General features: G+C 42.5%; 1 protein-coding gene across 2 annotated transcripts in view; it reads right to left on the bottom strand.

Annotated features, from left to right (window-relative positions):
• The window catches only part of LOC105423205 (uncharacterized), a 248838-nt gene that overhangs the window by 44930 nt on the left and 185179 nt on the right, over positions 1–18729 (bottom strand). For both annotated transcript variants that reach the window (XM_089074502.1, XM_089074501.1), the window contains 3 exons: positions 13277–13594; positions 6732–7026; positions 6139–6284 (listed from right to left, as the gene is read on the bottom strand). In XM_089074502.1, the coding sequence (XP_088930628.1) occupies positions 6139–6284; positions 6732–7026; positions 13277–13594 (759 nt within the window). The remainder of the gene's footprint in view (positions 1–6138; positions 6285–6731; positions 7027–13276; positions 13595–18729) is intronic.

Below are 18729 nucleotides of genomic sequence, written 5' to 3'. Positions count from 1 at the left end.
CTCTCTCTCTCTCTTTCCTTCCCTGGTATATATATATATATATATATATATATATCTCAAGCTCTACAAGGATTCAAATTACTTCATCAAACGCCACGTCGACGACGACCACACTTACCCGGTACGCGAAGCGATCGTGTAATCCGGCGTGTGTGTGTGCAAGCGTGCATGCTCTCGAGCGAGCGATCGCGCGCGTGTTTATGCTCGCGCGCATGCACGCGTGTTCGCCTCGCTGCGTGCCGTGTACGCTTCGCGATGTACGACACGTCCCGATGTGTGGTCGCGTGTGTACGTGTGTACGTGCATATGCACACGGGACGTGCAATTTAAGCACGTACAGGTGCGCACGGGATGCATGTATATAAGTGTGCATGTATGTACGTTTGGTACATCACCCTCGAATGTGTACGTCCGTGATTTAAAAATATAATATATTCAACGGCTGACCGCGCGCGCGCGCGCGCGCGCGGGTTGCTCCGTGCACCGTTTTAACTATCCGACCATAATAGTCTCTCCCGTAAAGCTCTCTACTCTTTCCCTCCCCCAACGCCCCCCCTTTCTTCTTCGCCCTTCCCCGCACGCCCTATCTCATATTTCTCTACGTTGCCGGACTCCCATTCGCTTCTCCCTCCGCGCGTTCTTGTGTTTTCCTGGATATTTCTCTCTCTCTCTCTCTCTCTCTCTCTCTCTCTCTCTCTCTCTCTCTCTCTCTTTTCTCTCTTTTGCACGGACCACTGTATCTTCTCGCTCTCGCGCTTTTAAACCACGTCAAAGGGATTTTTAACCGCGGCACTTTTGGCCAGGCTGCGTGTAATACACGTAAATATACCTAATTTGTCACTTTTTTCGTACGCCGACAAAAGTCCTGCCCCCTTATGCGCGTCGGAAAAATTTATCTCTCATCGTACGCAAGCGTTGGAAAATTAACCTTAGTCGTTGTATATTCTTGTCGCAAATAAATGCGGGAGGAGAATGTGCGGAATACACTGACTTTCGCAAAATATTAACGTACCTTTGGATTCCACGGATTTTATTTACACAAAATTATTACGCAAAAATCTCGCTTCGGAAGCTTTGATATTGATTTTTCCAGAGTCACAGGGACATAATTAATTCCAAGTTTTTCGATTATCGCATTTGCAATTAGCCCGTCCAAATTACGAGAGACATTACCTCTTTGCATAAATAGACGGACAAGCTTTTGAAGTTCTCTTGCTTGCGAACACGCGAAATCTCGATTGTGTTTCGTGACGCAACTCGTCGAAAGCTAAAACAGAGAACCCTAAATCGTATCTCGATGGCGCGATATTGTCGAAACTTTGCGACTCGTATCTTGTATTCGTGTAATTTTCAGCAGCAAGCAGAATTTTTTTATCAACACCCCCAAAACGTAACCGATTATTATCTTGTCCGCGTACATGCCCCATTAACGTCGATCGAAGATAATTATCGGAGAACATACATTTTTTTTAAGTATACATTTACTTATCTTTTATTTTTCATTTCCTAGATATACATTACATTTGAGATATATTTCATTCTTGAATTGCTCTTTTATACTAAGCGCATAATGATAATATTATATGAGATATGAAAAAAGTAGATCTCAGTTAATTTCTAGGCGAGTAAAAAATCCAAGCATAATTGAGGCAGAATTAATTTACTTCTGCCCATTAACTTTGCATTCAGGTTCATTGCATTATAGTCTGGGTTATTTATTTACAAACGGGAAGCTCATTGGTAACCTGGCTCGGCGACGTTGCGGCGGTAGAAGACGAGCCGGAGAAACGACTGCTGGTGGCTTAATTGCTCAGGGATTTCAGCTCGTTATGGTGTCTCAGGAACGCTTACATAGTCCGTTACAGCGGTTTCGTTAACCCAGTTCGGTCCCCGTCCATTTACCATACGGAACCAAAATTTCCATCCGTCATTGGAATCTTAAGACGATCGCGGCTTTCCTCCTCGCTTAGTAGCTGCAATTTACTCAATCTTTCTATCATTGAAGATCAACGTATCCATTGCATGCGTCTCATTATATTATTGAACACTTAATCGAACGTTCAAACGAATGTAATCACGACCGACGCTTAAAATCAGCCTCATGAAGAACTAATATGGAAGAAAAATGTCATTAAAAATGTCTTTATTTTAACAGTTGTTGTATTAAAATTTGCATATCGTTGTATTGTGTCAATTTGGAATAATATATTATTTTTTTATTCTTGATAGGAGTTCATTTAACTGCTGCTTTTATTTTTTTAAATTTCAATTTTAGCAGAAATATTTTTTTTTTCAAAATAACTCGTTTTTAGATATATCTATATATCGTTTATATATTCCGGTCACCTCTAACGTCTTATACTTTATGAGAGCTATCTTATTTAATACAGTTTTTCCTCGGTCTTTCACGATTTTCTCATCGCTCGGCACTTAATATCCCCACCTTTGATCCGAGAGACCTCGCGATCAATCCATGGCTTTCGGTCGCTACCTCTCCTAAGTTCGTACTGTCTCGTGAAAATTTCTCGATGTGTACCACCGGCGAGTCTATCTTCGGGGTGTAATTCGCGAACCTCAACGGAATACCAATGTCGCCGCCGCTATTCTCTATCGTCGTCCTCGTCGTTCTCCATTCTCTCCGTGAGTGGTCATAAAAGTTTAGAGGAAAGCCCATTCGGGACGGGGAGAGAGAGGAGGAAGATGAGGGAGGAAGGAGATAGAATGAGAATCTCGCGAGGTAAGAAAAAAGATGGATAGCTCGTAGATGGTCTACTTTATTGCGACATTGGACATTATATAGCTTATGAAGGCGAGATGGTGGAGCAGAAGCAGGATCCGCGCAGGATCACAGGGTGAGAGAAAAAGAAGAAGATGGAGAGCTTTCGCTCGTGAATGAATGATCAATCGTCCCGCATATTGACTGATATGGTGAGAGGGCCAAAATGAATTTTTATACACTGATCGCTTGCCGTTCATTCACGGTTGAACGATAAAACAGAACAAATTCACCGAAGGCACATGTAGAATTAATTAAACATGGTTATGTAACAAGAGAACAGCTGTTATTGTTAAAATGTTTGGTGGTGCAAAATTTGTATGTGTTCTATTAAAAAAAAAAAAAAAAAAAAAAACTTCGTCAAAAAATTATTAATTCTGTGAGTTTTTCTGCTCACTTGTTCTTTCTTAAATTGCAATTTATAAACGTCTATATTAAGATTCAGAATTCTTTATATTGCACATGTCTGAAAATGCATCGTGGGATGGTATCGCGATATTCTCCTCCTTCCTTCTACCGTTACTTCTTGCACTAGTTTGCCGTTTATATGTGTATTATCGTGATATTACTCCGCGTCATTGTTTATGCGATTGCAATCTTTAATACGAAACTCCAGAGGCCGCTTCTTTTTACATCTGAATTGTAAATTTCGTGGGCCGCGTGCGTGGAATGATAAATACTATCCTTCGTTTTCGTAGAGAGCCGACTCCCCGGAGGACTGTACGTGACTCAGTCCGGAGAATAGCTCCTTGCTTCTTGCGAAGCGGCGGATTGAGCTTTTCGATGCTTTTTCCCGCCGCGAGAAGGATAACCACAAGAGATAACTGCGAACGAGCAGTGAATTAAATCGAAGTCAATATTTCCCTTGAATTATGAAAGAATCGCCGAGAGATACCGGCGGCAAGATCGTAGACAGGTGAATCGAGTCGAATGTTTCATCGTTAACTTAAGAAATAATTCACTGTAAATTTCGTCGGGGAAGCCATTACTAATAAATTTCTATCGATCGCCGATGAATCGAAGGCCGGAAAGTGATCTTGACGTTTTATTGAAAAATTACGTGGAGTCTAATAAAGCGTTACTTTAATTGTTGGCGCGGAAGAAAGGAGAGACGGGAAGAAAAGTGGAATTTTTAAGAAAAAGTTCTGGCGCAAAATTAAAAACTGCAACGCACGTACCGCTTTCGAATTTTGAAAATGACAATAATTCTGTATTATTAGCCGATGCACGTAATTCAAATTGGCTTATTCGATTTTTTTACACATACGCTCAAAACGCACATATAACCGAGTATTACAGCTCGTTAATTATCACCGATGATCTCGAATCCAATAATCCTGATGCGTGTTATTAACTTTTGCGGCAATAATTTATATTCCGCAATATTTTACATTTATTTCGCTTCATTTATCGCGTTCGAAATCGCAAGCAAGCTTCTTTCCGTTTTTTTCACAGATTATCATTCATTGAGATTTCTCGATCGGCGAATGAATCGGTCGCTATCTTATATGACAGATATTAACACCGTCAATGGTGGTGTGTTTCGTTATTTAATGTCGATTCATTGCCGAGCGTCTCCGAATCTACGACCCTACTGATTCTCGAATGAGGATTGCAGTTTTCTGTTCCGCGCGAATTGCGGATCGAGCTTTTCGATACGAAATCCCGGAGTAAAGGCCGGAAGGAGGAAAAGGAAAATCTAAGAAGACAGAGAGAAGGAAAGGGGTTGGAAGGGGGCTGAACGACCAGTAGATCAAACCGAATCCAATAACTCCCGTGGGATTACAACTCTGGCCCACGGGAACCGATCGTATCCCGGGGAGATGGCGGGTGTGAGACGTGGGACAGGAAGAGTGGGGGGGGGAAGGGAGGCAGAGTGGGGGGAGGGAGGAGGATGAAGGAAGTTTAGAAAAGTGGTCGCTCGTCCGAAGGAAGGAGATTGGCAGCTTTCTTCTTCGCCACGACGATATTTTGTCGAGCTCGACCCGAATGTAGAGAAACAGCGCGAGCTGCATTCGTATCAGCCGACACGGCGGGTGGGTCGGAAGGATGCAGCTGGAGTCGAGCTCGCGTGGTGCGGAGAAACGGAGAAAGACAATGAATTCGCAAGCTCGATATCCTACTCGGACACGTAGCCAATATTAATTCGCCGCGGCGGTCGCAATAATTGCCGCCACTTTTTATATATCGGATAGGATCGTTCCTCCGGGGGAACGCGCGGGCAATCGGCAAGCGACCGAGCCGAGCCACCTACCCGTTAAATGATAAGAAAATACGCTGTTCAATCACGAGCTTGTCAGGCTCAACCAGTTTTCGTGACGCGCCTCGCAAGCGTATCCGGCAAATTGAATTTCTCGAGACGCCCGCCTCGCGTCGGATCCCGATTTCGCGGCGGCGAATCGCACGCGAGTTTGCACGCGAGGCGAACGGACGGGGAGGAGGGGGGAGGGGGGGGACTTAGCGCCGGTTCCAGGCCGGCCAAGGATAGCCACGGACGGTGTAACTTATAAGTCGTTCGCGGGATTTTGACAAATCGTCCGAGCTCGACCAGTTCTCGATTTTCTTCTCACCCTTCCTTTTTTTCCTTCTTCTACATTTTCCTTCTTCTCTTTTCTCCCAGCCCACTCCCCTCCTCTCGTTTCCTCCCTCCCGGTTGATCCAGCCGCCTCCTAGTGCCGGCACACTAAATCCTCGTGCCACACCGCGCGAAAACTTTTTCCCCGCGAAGTTGGAGTTTTCTCGGGTTTATCGGCGGTGCGGGTAGTTTTTACTTGGCAACTTCTTTTTTTTTTTTTTTCTTTTCGCCTCCACCCTTCCGCGCCCCGACGTCCGGTTATTCTCCTCTCGTTCTTTTCGCCGCCGCCGTGGCTGGTTCCCGATCGTCTTTACGTGAATCAGATAAGACCCTACGGCCACGCAAATCAAGTGGAATAAGCGGCTGCGCCGATTCGCCCGATCGGCCGAGAGCCTCTCGCAATCGATACGATATCGCGAGAGGGTCCCTTGTGCTCGATGATAAGGTTTATCGAGTTACGTTCAGCCGATAGCTTTAACAATTGCTTCATTATTATCTCGTCTTGGAATGATAACGGCGATCTCGTATTGTTTCGCATTTAACTTGACGTTAAATGCGCCTTAGGAGATCCTTGAGCTTCGGTCGGAGATAACGTCGTAAGTTACGTCGGGATAATTTCGGCATAACCTAACCGCGAAGAAAACCGCAACACTTTCATATGGACACGCTAAAAAATGCATTGCGTGTTCCAGTAACGTGAGACTAGCAGCAACACCGAACTCCGACGAGACACATCCTGAAAATGAAAAAGCGCAAACTACAAGGGATGAAAAAGAATTGTACTCACTGACTAAGGTGAGGAAAGGCATACTGTGCTGCAGAAAATGGGGCGGGCTGCATGCTTCTTCCGGTCTAGATACCGCACTTCCCGTTTGTAGCTCGATCACGTGACCGTCTCTCCGGTAGAATGTCATGCACATAAAACCGCTCCGACTGGAAAAAAGAAGAGATCCGCAAAGATAAGATCCGTAAAGGCCAGAACGAGATATTCTATCGTTGTCTAATCGCAATCACCGCAGACACTCAAATAGATATGGGCCAAAAAAATTACGAGAAGTAACAATTTCGTAAATGCAAATCGATTCTCGCAGAAATTTGTCTCCGTGCAATAAATTCCTTCTGTACCAGTTTATAATAATTGTTAAATTTTTCATGATTTCCAGATATTTTTAAAAATTAAATAATAATAATTTTTAAATTAAAAAAATAAAATATTAAGTTCCTAAATAGCGTCCTCTTTTTCTGATCTTAAAATTTATGAAAATTAAATTATTTCTCTCTCCGTCTCTCTCAATGCAAACGTAAAATCGTAAAAAGGCTTATATAAAATCGAATATCGTCATATAAGATATGAGATATGCAAGGGGAAGTCGAGCTTACCAGCCAACAGTGAAATGTGCTACCAGCATCATCGTCATGGTCTGCGCGCCATTCGATTGCTTTATGCTATTGCAGAGGATCTTCACGTCTTGATCTTCCGGTCCGGGCACGTATTGCAAGTCCATAGACCCACTTTCGAAGCCCGACGAAGTCGCGTTCGGTCTGGCGACGTGTAGAGACGCGTTTCGCGGATGAAATGTATAGGATCTACCGAGGTCCAAAGTGTGCCAGGTCAGTCCGCCACTCGAGTGTCCAGTCAGCCAATTTGGGAATCGACATTCGCCCGGGGACGAGACTAAAATCAGAAACGGCACGTCGTTTCAGTCGTTCAACGCGCTTTTGTGTGTAATCAAAAATAAGAAATGGCCATTGTATCGCATTTTAAACCCATCTCTCAACGAACGACAATAGAATAAATGGAAAATCGAAAGACAGATTCCTCATCGCTAAAATATTTTAGTACATGGCATCCTCTCATAACTTTTATCGATGTGATCTATGAATATGTTTATAAGGAAGAAATTAATTAAGGGTTGAATATACGTTATCTATGGCAAAATATCCTTATCGAAATATTTTACCAAGGAAATTCTCTTGTATTTGAATGTTTCGAAGTGAATGTTTCGAACTATCAAAAACTGCGATTAGATTTTCTCGTTAGATAACGTGCGACCGAGTTTGCGCTTCCTCGTTAGTTGGAAAATTCTACCGGGGTGTTAGGTCAAAGGCGGCTCTACTTGAAACCTCTCCCCGTGCAACTCTCGTAAAACGAACGATTCTCCTGGCGATCGTTACGTGTCCCACCACGTATACGGGCTCGTCGTTCGTAAAGGCCGCGACTTCGACGTTGATGGAGGCTACGTAGAACCGATGCCCAACACCATTAAAAAATTCCATCGGGCCGCTCGTAGTAAAGTCCTTCGTATCGCGGAACGACGACAGTCGATAAATCGACAAACGTCGATTCTCTCTCTCTCTCGATAGCGAAGCGGAATCGTATACCGGATATCGCGCGGTCCAACGAATACGCCTATTCCAGCCTCATCCTTCTCTGCCTTTCCGTTTCGCTTTCGCGCAACGGATCCCACAATAGCGAGTGTGCACCGACGATGCACCAACCCTTCCGTGTCATACGTTCGTTAGCGTCCCACTTCCGGTCCGAGTGGGATGTAAAACCAGAGCGTCGGAAGAGGTCACCCCCCTCCCCCCCCCTCCCCCCGATCCGTCGAGTGGTTCACAGCGATGGGGTACGAGGGCAAAAAGGTCGACCGAGCGGGTTAACGGAGCGCTTGCGCGCGCGTGCAACGTTCGGTCGGTTTTATGGCACATAAAGGCATTGTTGCACGCAGCGCGGCAATGAATGGAAATAATTCAACAACTCGGTTCGATAAGTTCATTCGCGATGCCTACGATGCCAAGATACAAATTCCGCAATCGTAAAAGTCAAACGGATTCCTTTCGCTCGTATTTTTAAGGTACGGGAACTATTTCGCTGTTATCTCTCTATTCGCTCATTTTTATCGTGTTATATTAGAATTGATAACATCGATAACATTATTGATTCGCAATTCAATACGTTTCCTCGTTTTACTTTTTCATTTTGTCTGTTGATATTTATTGATTGATCTGTATTTTTTTCATTGCTCGTCAGATAAACTATTACCTATGTAATTTATTCATTTAACGGGACAGTCGTGAGAGTGAAAGAGACGTGACGTGAAATTTTTAAATTGCGTATTACGTAAAAAAAAAAACAAAAGGTACGATATTACGTAATATCACATGTATCGGTGACCTATATCACGTTCTTTCAGAAAAACGCATTTAAATTCTCATCAAATGATTTATACTACAAATGCAAAATTACGTATTGTCCCAGTTTCGTCCTTTTTAGATTAATTGCAGAAAACGATAAAATATAAATGGTATATACTCCACCGTGTGTCTCTTTAACAATATCATATGACAAAATGTAACCTCGTGTAACATAATAATAATAATGCCCTACATTTATACTATTATTTCTGCTGTTTTAAAAATTTTCATTTTTTTTTCTGCAATATCATCTGTTTTCGAACTTTCGTTTAATTTGTCTTTCGATATCGCAAAATTGTATTGGCAGCGAATGTTCGAAATTTGTATGTCGCATATACCCGTTTAAAAAGTGGTCGGCGACGTTAAAATTGTTGGCAATTAATGTTGTTTTTTTCTCCGGAAATTAAGTTTCTAAAATTGGTAGTTGTTACATGTTGGAAAATTATGCACATCGCTGAATGAATTTAACTGCTTTGAATCGGTCTACGTGCAATTTTGAGCGAATTACAAGTAATTGTAATGCAGATAAAGCGACGGTAATTCGGTGGAATATGCGTGATGTCATGATTATGAATTTATATATGAATTAATAATTGAGTGGATGTACGCGTACGCACGTGCGGGGAATTATGTTGATTTCAATGTGTGCGTATATTACATTTATACCGTTACTGGCAATCGCGTTTGACAAACGCTCGACATTTGTATTATTCGCAATATTCTTTTGTAGATGTAACAGAATTGGGTTAAAGCAATTCGGTCGCGCTGATAATCCGAGATAGAATAGAGCGAAATATAAATTGCATAATCATAAATTCGACTATATAACACATGTCTTTCGACTTAGTCCCTTGACCTTTTTCCAATTTTTTACCGTTTTAACATTTATATCCATATATATTATCTTTCATTTTCATTTTCGTTTTCACGATTTTTATTCAGCTCTTTTAATCCAGTCTATGTTCGATCCAGTCTTTATTCCAAAAATAATTATTATTCTTTACTTTCTTCATTTTAATATAATTTTTATTTTATTTACATAATTTAAAAAAATAGTTATAAAAAATAATTATGAAATTGTACCTTAACATTTGCGTAATTTATCTAATATAATAAATTTTATTTATATTACAAAATAATTTAAATCTAAATTATCATGTCATTATCTTTTCGTTGATTGTTGTAGTTTGATAATAAAACGAGATAACATTTTGCACTTTCATTGGCTTGGTAATAAAACTTCGATTACGTGAAAGCAAAATTGACACGTTCATCCAATTCGAGCGTTGCTCTTCAAATTTTTCGATCGAATAATTGGAGCAATTTGTCCTTCCGTTCGCCTACTTGATCCTCCCTCCGACCGTATGCTCGCGGGCGAGTATCGTCTCAGGTCGTAGTCTCGCAGTTTTCCCCGGATATTTACTCTCGGCGAAGTAGATGCCGAGCTAATTGAACGAACTTCGGATCTCGACCGAGGCTGCGGACGCGGTTAATAGGGGCTCGCGAGTGTCGGAAGATGAGGGCGAGATACGTACGCGAGCTGAGAGCGAAGTGGAACAAAAGAAGCCCAGGCTAAGGCTCGAAGGGTAAAGCGGGAAAGGTTCAATGTTAATCCATTTTTCCGCGTCCCTTCACCTGGCTGCCCTTCCGCCTTTACCTCGCACTTTTTCCTAGACGCGGATCGTAATATTAACGGCGGCGAAGCTTACAAGCATCCATCCCCCCAAGGCTTGTCTCTGCCCCGCGTCTTTAAGCCTGCCCCTTCTTTCTCCGTGCCGATCCTTTTTCTCCCTTTTCCCTCGTTCTCTCTTCTCTTCTTTTCTTCGGCGAGTTTTATGCGCGTGTCGGTGACTCCCACTCGACTTAAAACGATTTGCCGAAGAAAGTGGCAATTGGAGAGCGCGGCAAAGAAAGGCAAAGAAAGAGCGAGAAAGAGGGGAGGAAGGCTGGATACGACGAAGATGGCGCGGGAGGATCGCGAAAATCCACCGGAGTGAAATCCGTTAACGAAGTTTGTTGTGAGACTGTGCGGAGCAAGATACGGGTTTGCAAACTCGAGAGGCGATACGGCGGTAAGGGATAGGGACGCCAGAGGGACGGGAAGGGAGTGGAGACCAGGGGGCGGGAAAAATAAAACGCGAACGCGGAAAAGTCGTGCAAATATGCTCTTCTTACTCGCTGAGCGAAGCCGGCATGTTCGATTAGCGCGTGCCTCTGCGAAAACACAGTTTTGTCTCGCGAGAAATAAGTCTAAAAAGACAGACGAGGCGGGTTTTGTCATTCATCATCAGCAGTCGGGCTTTGTCATCGCTCGTGAGGAATATTATTTATTGTCCCTATTATTATGTCACGTGAGTTTTATCATGCAAATAATGGCATTAATACGTTATCATCGATCTCCTCCAGCTCACTCACCTACTCTCTCCATTTTCCTTTCCATTTTCCATTTACTCATGAATAGTAACTCGCGAGGCTATGACTGGTATTTTTTTTCCACGAGAGAGTTTACTACTATACTAAAACTTATACCTGTGCATGTCGCGATACGAAAGTTCTAAAATGTCCGAAAGCATTTCCATCAAAATCACTATTATTCAGATCGCATTCTAATTAAAATTACATACACGGACTACGTGCATATTCGCCTAATTGCCTCTTTTTCGTATCACCCGAATAAATCTAGCATAATCGGACCGTGCTCTACCTGTCCATTCAACAATACAGCATAACGTAACAAAATGTCAACTCACGTGGCATGATAATGGCACTGCCATGCGCGAGGTGCGGCATATGAGATTGGCTGTTACACAACAATGGAGGATCGGTTATTTTTCGGTGGCGCTTACCGAATAGGAAGTAAGCTATACAGCGTATCGCTCGGCCACGTGTGACGCGTGTGCGCGTGTATGTACACGCGGCGGACCCGATTTTAACGATCACGCTTCAGGTATAAGCTGCAACGGTAACGGTCCGAACCTGGTTTATCATCCGGCCGCTTTTGTTCTCCGCGCGATAATTTCGGCGGATATCGCGATAACATCACGGCCACGATTCGTTACGCCGAGTATCGCGCGCCGTTGCTGACCCTCCGGACGCGAACGGTGAAATTAAGAAAACACAGGATATTTATGACTGTGAAATATCCGCGTGTACATTTCGGATCAAAAGACTTCTCCGGGAGCAGCCGGAGTATTATGCGCGATGTTGTTTGATCCAACGTTACTTATCCTCCGGCGCAGTGCGGGCGAGTTCCGCGAGTTCTGAAAATCGCGGAACGGAAAATGGCGTGCGTACGATTTGGAAAACGTGAGATGGGGTGGCGCCGATCGACACGGTGAATCCTCCAACGGGGTTGGCCTTACGGTTTTAAAGTCCGCTTTCATCGCCCCGAGAATTTCATATCTTTCCTTTCGCGATGATATTTATCAAGCGTAATGCGGGAGCGTGAAGCCCCGGTAATTATATATGAATCCATTAACGAAGCGAAATGGGATTGCGAGCCCCGAGATGAAAAGCGAGTAAGACGGAAATGCGCGAGCGGCGCGCGAGGGCAGGGGGGAAGGGGGGATGTAGGCGACCCGCCCCAGACGTCGTGCAAACACGGCTCTTCTTATTCATGGAATGAAAAACCCGTACGTTGATTAGCAATTCTTTAAAGTATACGTTACCGTCACTCTCGGCTCGCATTTCGCAGCTTATAACTTAATATTGTCGAGTGCTGCGGACATTTCGCTTAAGACGTTACACGGGGAGCATAATGATCAGGTTATGCAAACGGCATCGGGGATGTAAAATCGCGCGCGCACGCGCTCGTGCGGTTCGTGGAAAAAAAATTTCGAAAATCCGGCCAGCCAGAAAATAACGATAAATTAAAACGTCCGTATCCCGTTGGGAATCCTCGTCAAGCACGTATTTACACTGTAATAATTAAAATCTACGAGAGCGGTACAAATGGAAAAATTTTAACGACGATGGATCGTACAACTGGATGGGAGATATGATTCGCGGATACGATTTATTATCGTGCGATATCTCACGATAGTTAAACATTTTTTAACTGCCATAACTTTTCCATCCGCTAAATATCTGTGTTATCGCGCAAAATCTTCGTTACGACACATAGTTATAATTATTCGACGATTAAAGATTCGAATATAAAATAACTTTTTAATAAATTCATCTTTTTTTTTACACATATTAATTTGTTCTCATCAAACACATGTCTCCTCTCCAGAAACAAAGTTTATTACTTAGTGCGGCAAAATTAGAAAACAATGAATTAGATAAAAAGTCGCATCGAAAATGAAATTAAATTAATTTGTGATAGGCCAGGTGAATGAGAATCGGATTACTTTATACATTAAGTTTCTCAATACGATCGGATTATAAATATAGAAACAGTTGTCTGAAATGAGACAAGAAATAATTCAACGCCAACATTATCGTTTCAAAATGAAAAATGAAAGATTTGTTGATCGTATAAAATATTAAAAAAAATTAATTATAGGATATCGGCTAGTGTTGTATTAATAAACTTTAAAGAAGCAGTGTTAACCTTCTGCAAAAGCTATGAAGTAAAATAACATGTATTATACACGATTATATACACACAAGCCATTTTACAACGCGCAGTATGAAAATTTAAGTTTTGTCGAGTGATAGATAAAAATTTGATAAAAATTTTAATTTTTTCATAATTCATTCAATTTAACATATTCATCGGGCCTTACCTTTCCTCAGGGTCATCGTTCGTGAACCCTCCATGGGGCTGAATAAACCGTTGCACGTCGCGTCGCCGCTCTGTGCCACCCGGTATACCTCGGCGGAACCCTCGGGCACCGGTCCGCCCGGCAGGGTGACTTCATGGTCTATGGTGCCCATCCCCATGGCTGCCCTGTTCAGGTTGCTCTGCACCGTCTGGCCTGCCTTCTCGTAGACGAAGCACCGATATCGATCCTCATTGCTGGACGCGTGGCCGTGATGCAGGCGGCCGACTAAGTAACGGCTGCTGCCCTCCTTCCAGGTGGCCAGGCATTCCAGCTCCTCCACTGGAAAAGAGAGTACGTTCATCTTGAGAAAATCCTGCTAACAGTAGTTTCGAGCAAGTTTTCCAAATCGCCCGCATGACGTAACACACAACGTAATCGATATTACGTTCAACGTTAGTCTTAGTCGGCGCGAAAACGTATCGAAAAACGGATTGCACAAAATCCTCGTCGAATATTCACGTGGAATTTACGCGTTTTTTTTCGATTAGTCATTCATGATACGCTCGTGACGTTTCCGAATCTGGCAGAGTGCCCCTCTCGTCTACGGAGTTCTAAACGAAGTTTCAGGATTAGGGATTTTTAAACCGGCCTTTTCTCGTTGTTTATTCAAGTGGGTGAAACTCTCTCTCGTAACAGCGGACCTGCCGCTGATGTGTTTCTTTAATCCTCTGTGAGAGCGCGGCGCGAGTCTCTGGCGAGGTCTCTGCGTGCGAAACCAGCGAATTGTCGGGCGGCGCCCGACGTGTTAAGATCTGCTTAGATCCGAGCACGCGCGCAAACGCGCGAGTGCAGAGAGCGTGTGTAAAGCATTTGAAACTTCGAAAGCGCATTTACCGCTTTCGAAGCGTGTTCACAAGATAATGGTGAGGCACGGTTGCGGCCTGACACTGCGCGCTCCTATGTTTAAACTGTCTGGAGCAACAAAATTAAATGAATTTGAGTTTGACGCTCGGAGCGCTAAACGTGCCTTCGAAGTTTCAGGCGTTTTACTACACGCTAGACTCGCTCTCAGGGACGGCAGGGACGTCGAGCTTCAGCTCGATATACGATGTATCTCAAAGTTTTATTCTGCCGGAGCGACTCTGCCCGCACCGGTGAAAACCATTCGCTAGACAAAGAATCGAAAGGAAAGCTCTTAATGACGCTCGCTTAACGGTCGTACTCCTCGAGAGCGGCTCTTAGGTAAGATCTTCCGGGAATGTACACCGTAGCTTTAGATACAGCTGCGGAAACTTTACAATATCTCCAGTAAACGATTGGAAATAGAGTGATCTCATCGTTGAATTCGCATCGCGCCAGCAATTGCTGTTCTCATCTTTCTTCTCTCCCATTTACTTTTTTTTTTTTTTTTTTTTTTTTTTTCAACAAAGTGAAAAACTTCATTTATCGATAGTGATATTAAAATATATTTATCAATATTTACGAGTAAGGAAATATTCTTTTCAGTCATCGATATTAATCATCATTCCGATTTGGAGTTGTTTGGTGTCTTGTGGCTAAAACTCAATGACAATGACTCTCGACAATTTGGCGAGGTCGTTGAAGGTAACTCTTTCGGCGTGATGACCATTATCAGCGACCATTCGCGGAGACTAGAAGCGCCGCCTCGTAAAGAGGATTTCGATAGCACTCCTGGAAACGCCATTGAAGTAACGGGCCAATGCAAACGGTCGAGAAAAAGCGGCGAACGAGATGAGAGAGGCGAGGAATGTTCGGATGGCAGCGAACATCCTCCAGCGATCGTAGACGGACGACCACCATGATTTCCGCGTGAAAAACGCTACCGCGATTACTGACCATTGCCCGTCGGCCATACTTCGATATCCATTTTCACTTCACCGCTGGATTTTTATTCGTCGTGTGCAATTTTAATGAAAAACGTATCTAGCAATTCACGGTTGAGAGAAAAATAGATGGAAGAGATGTATCGCTCTCTCTCACGAAGAGCTGAATAATCATTATATATGCCGCTAACTCAAAATACTACTGCAATACTGCACAGTTAATTAATTTACATATCGGGAGGCTTGTTTTACTTAGGTAGAAAAAAATCAATTTTTCAAAAAGCACTTTTTATATTTCTTTCTTTGATTTTATGTTAGAACATGTCATTTCAGATTTTTGTACCATCCAAAAGACATCCTTCTGTCTTCATAATATGCGATAAGCGAAGAAAGATATTTTTTTTTTTTTTTATTTCGACTTAAGTATCTCTTTTTCCGGGAGCCAGAGAATTTTTACGTTACCCTGTAGGATGGGAAACTATTTCGGTATACAAATTCCCGTTGAGAAAACGCTGACCTAAAACTCGTCAAAGGATCGTCGGTTAAAAGACATCCGATAGATCCGGAGCGTGTGTAGGGAGGTGGTATCGTTGTACTGCCGTGGCTATTTGCGGCAAAAATATTTCGAGCGCAGCGACGACCGCGGCGCGCCGTCGTCGACGACGCTTGTCGTCGTAAAGACGCTTCCCAGAGCGCTCTTTAAAGAGTGCCATTGGGAGAGCCCGGGCATTCAACAAGACGAATGGACGAAGAAGAAGCGCGGAAAGCGACCTGACGAGATGCGACGAGCCGGGCGGGCGGTCGGGCGAGCGAGCGAACGAGTGATCGACTCGACGAGAGCGGGAGCTCGGGGAGATTTCCGCGTGAAAAACGATACCCGGGATTCTCGGCTCCGAGCCCTCTGTCGCCGCTAAAGATCTCCGGCTTCTTCGGCGACCGACGAGACCGACAATTATCGGTTCGGAACCGGAGTCCGGGACGCGGCCCGTAAGACCGCGCGAAGAACGAGAGATGTTATCGGTTCAAGCCGCTCGTTCAGTTCCGCTTTGCCACCCTCGAACCTCTTCGTTCTCGCTTCCTCTTCGACCTCTAGTCGCTCCTAGACGGAGAATAGAGGCAGCCGGCGAGATCCCGGGGGCGCGTATCTAAATCACATCTCGCGCGCGAAAGTCTCTGCCTTTCCTTTTTCCGGCTCGCTCTTTCACCGCCGTCGCGGCACAGGCGCCTCCTCACCTTTTTTATCTTCTCGTTCGACCGCCGCGGAGAGTCGGTTTTTTGATCTCCGAGTAATTTGAGAGGTAACGCTCTTGTGAAAAAAACCTGGACTTTACTCCAGGTGCTTCTCACTGTGCGTCCTCGCCCGTTTCCCTTCGCGTCTTGGACGACTCCGATTTTTCACCTTCTTGAACGCGAACATCATTCAGGCGTGAATGAATAATATTGGACAATTAATAATATGAAATTTATTGGAAACATCACAAATAATCAACTTTGATTGATTCTTAAGGTTTTTTAAAATTACTGACAATATTCTCTGCCAAACCTGCGTTATAAAGTTTGGATAATAATATGCGTGTTTTCTTTATTCAAATTGATTTGATTGCGAACAGAGAGGTTTATCCATTAATTAAAATATTACATGTCACGAAATTCGAAAACACTATTTGAACGACAAAAATCGACAAATCGTTCTCTACGCAGAACGTTTAAATCATCGAATTACGAAAATTTTTCAAACGCACGTAGATAAAAATTTATCTACTCCGCTATACTCGTCAATGATAATACGTCGTGCTCTATCAATAAATCGATTTCTCAACAGGTTGTCGAGGTAGGGAAAACGAAAGCCGTTGACGACGTTCCTTTTCCTATGAATAGTGGAATCCAGGATGAAAGAACCGTAATACCCCTGCGTCGATTTAATTCTGAAAAATCTGCCGCCTGACCGATTCGCAATCGCTTTTTTTTCCCGCAAAGTGCTCGTTAAAGGTACGATTCGTCGGTTAGATTTCGACCGAAACCGTTTCCATTTTGGTGGGTGTTTGAAAACGCGGGACCAAAGCGCATCGAAAGTAAATCCGATCAAACGCGATGAGGAAAATAGAAGAAAATGCCGATATAAAAGCCGCACGCGGATGCTAGTCAGTTCTTTTATTCACACCGTTCTGTATTTACATGGCGTGCATAGACTCTTTTAATCCGTTCTGTTATTAAGAATATACGCGGATATTATTTTTAAAGTTTAAAATAAAACCACGTGATTTTTCTGAAATGAACAGCATTAAATTTTTTTCAAATACAGAACAAATGAATTAGGACATCTCTTTCATCGACATTAATAATATAAATTTATCTCGCTTTTTCCTTTTAGAAACAGGCAAGAGGCATATATTTTTTTATTATGGCACGAAATAATTGATAGCTTGCTAATTTTATGATAAAATAAAAACTATCGTATGGTGAAACAAAAATAATATACACGTGTTATATTATATGTATGTATTAATGTACGCTGCAAATCGCTTCGTAAAACATGCACGATTTTATAGATAAATTTTGACTGCAATCCTTCAAAATCAGGAAGCGGTGTAAATATTAGAATAACTATGAGCACAAAAATATTTTGTTAATTTTCGATAAATTATTAAACCGGAGTGGCATTCATGGGGGGAAATGAATATTCTATTCTATCCCCCCTCCCCCCTCCCCTTCTCCCCAATCATCGGTCGATGATAGCAGTTCTAATAGTATCTCGGAATCGGTTGATGAATATTTAGACGCTGTCCACACATTTTGCAATGTAACTTGGTGTAATTGACAACAGTACCGTTGTTTCGAAACGGATTATTGATAGTATCGATTATACCGCAATATATTAAATTGAACACACGTTGGTCAAAAATAGATATATAAATCTCATATTGACTACAAATTTAATCTCTCTGTGTCGCGCTATTAAATGTAAATCCATCGAATAACGAGTATTTAATTGAGGCGCGCAAGATACACAAATCGATGATGGCCAGTCACTGCTCGCATGAAATATCAATTGTATTAATAAGTTACGCCATTTAAATTAATTAGGATACGCTAAAGATAAAGGTTTTTTGGATTTAACGAGTTATGCATTTATTGTTTTAAAATAAATTCACCGAAAGAATTGAAAAATGAACGCGTTATAATATAAAAATAAAGAATATCTTCTATGTAAAATTGTGCACACTATACATCTAGAATTTCATGTTATGTAACATTTATTATATTACTTTAATTTATAGTAAAGTGATTGTCAAAAAGCAATAAAAGTTACAGTCTATATTTTTACATCATTTTTAATAATAAGATTATTTACATAATTATTTGCATAATTTGTAATATAATAAAGATCTGAAGGAAAGGCGTCTCGACTATATTGTAAAGTGAGTACGTTGTAAATAAATAAATTGTAGAAAAAATGTACATGTATATTCACGTTTCAATAAGCTGGAAGTGTGAAGTTTAGTCATGAAAAAACGGAGATTTTTAATCTTTAGCGACGCTGAGTTTATATAGCGGAAAAGCTATTGGTGATATTTTTGTCGAAACGGAATGCACGCCAGATTTATCAAAGAATATGCGGATGAAAAAGAG

Source organism: Pogonomyrmex barbatus, unplaced genomic scaffold (genome assembly GCF_055798465.1).
Source record: "Pogonomyrmex barbatus isolate J1 unplaced genomic scaffold, ASM5579846v1 scaffold17, whole genome shotgun sequence".
Taxonomy (NCBI): Eukaryota; Metazoa; Arthropoda; class Insecta; order Hymenoptera; family Formicidae; genus Pogonomyrmex; species Pogonomyrmex barbatus.
Note: the sequence above shows the minus strand (reverse complement) of the source record. Positions and strands in the feature narration are given on the sequence as shown.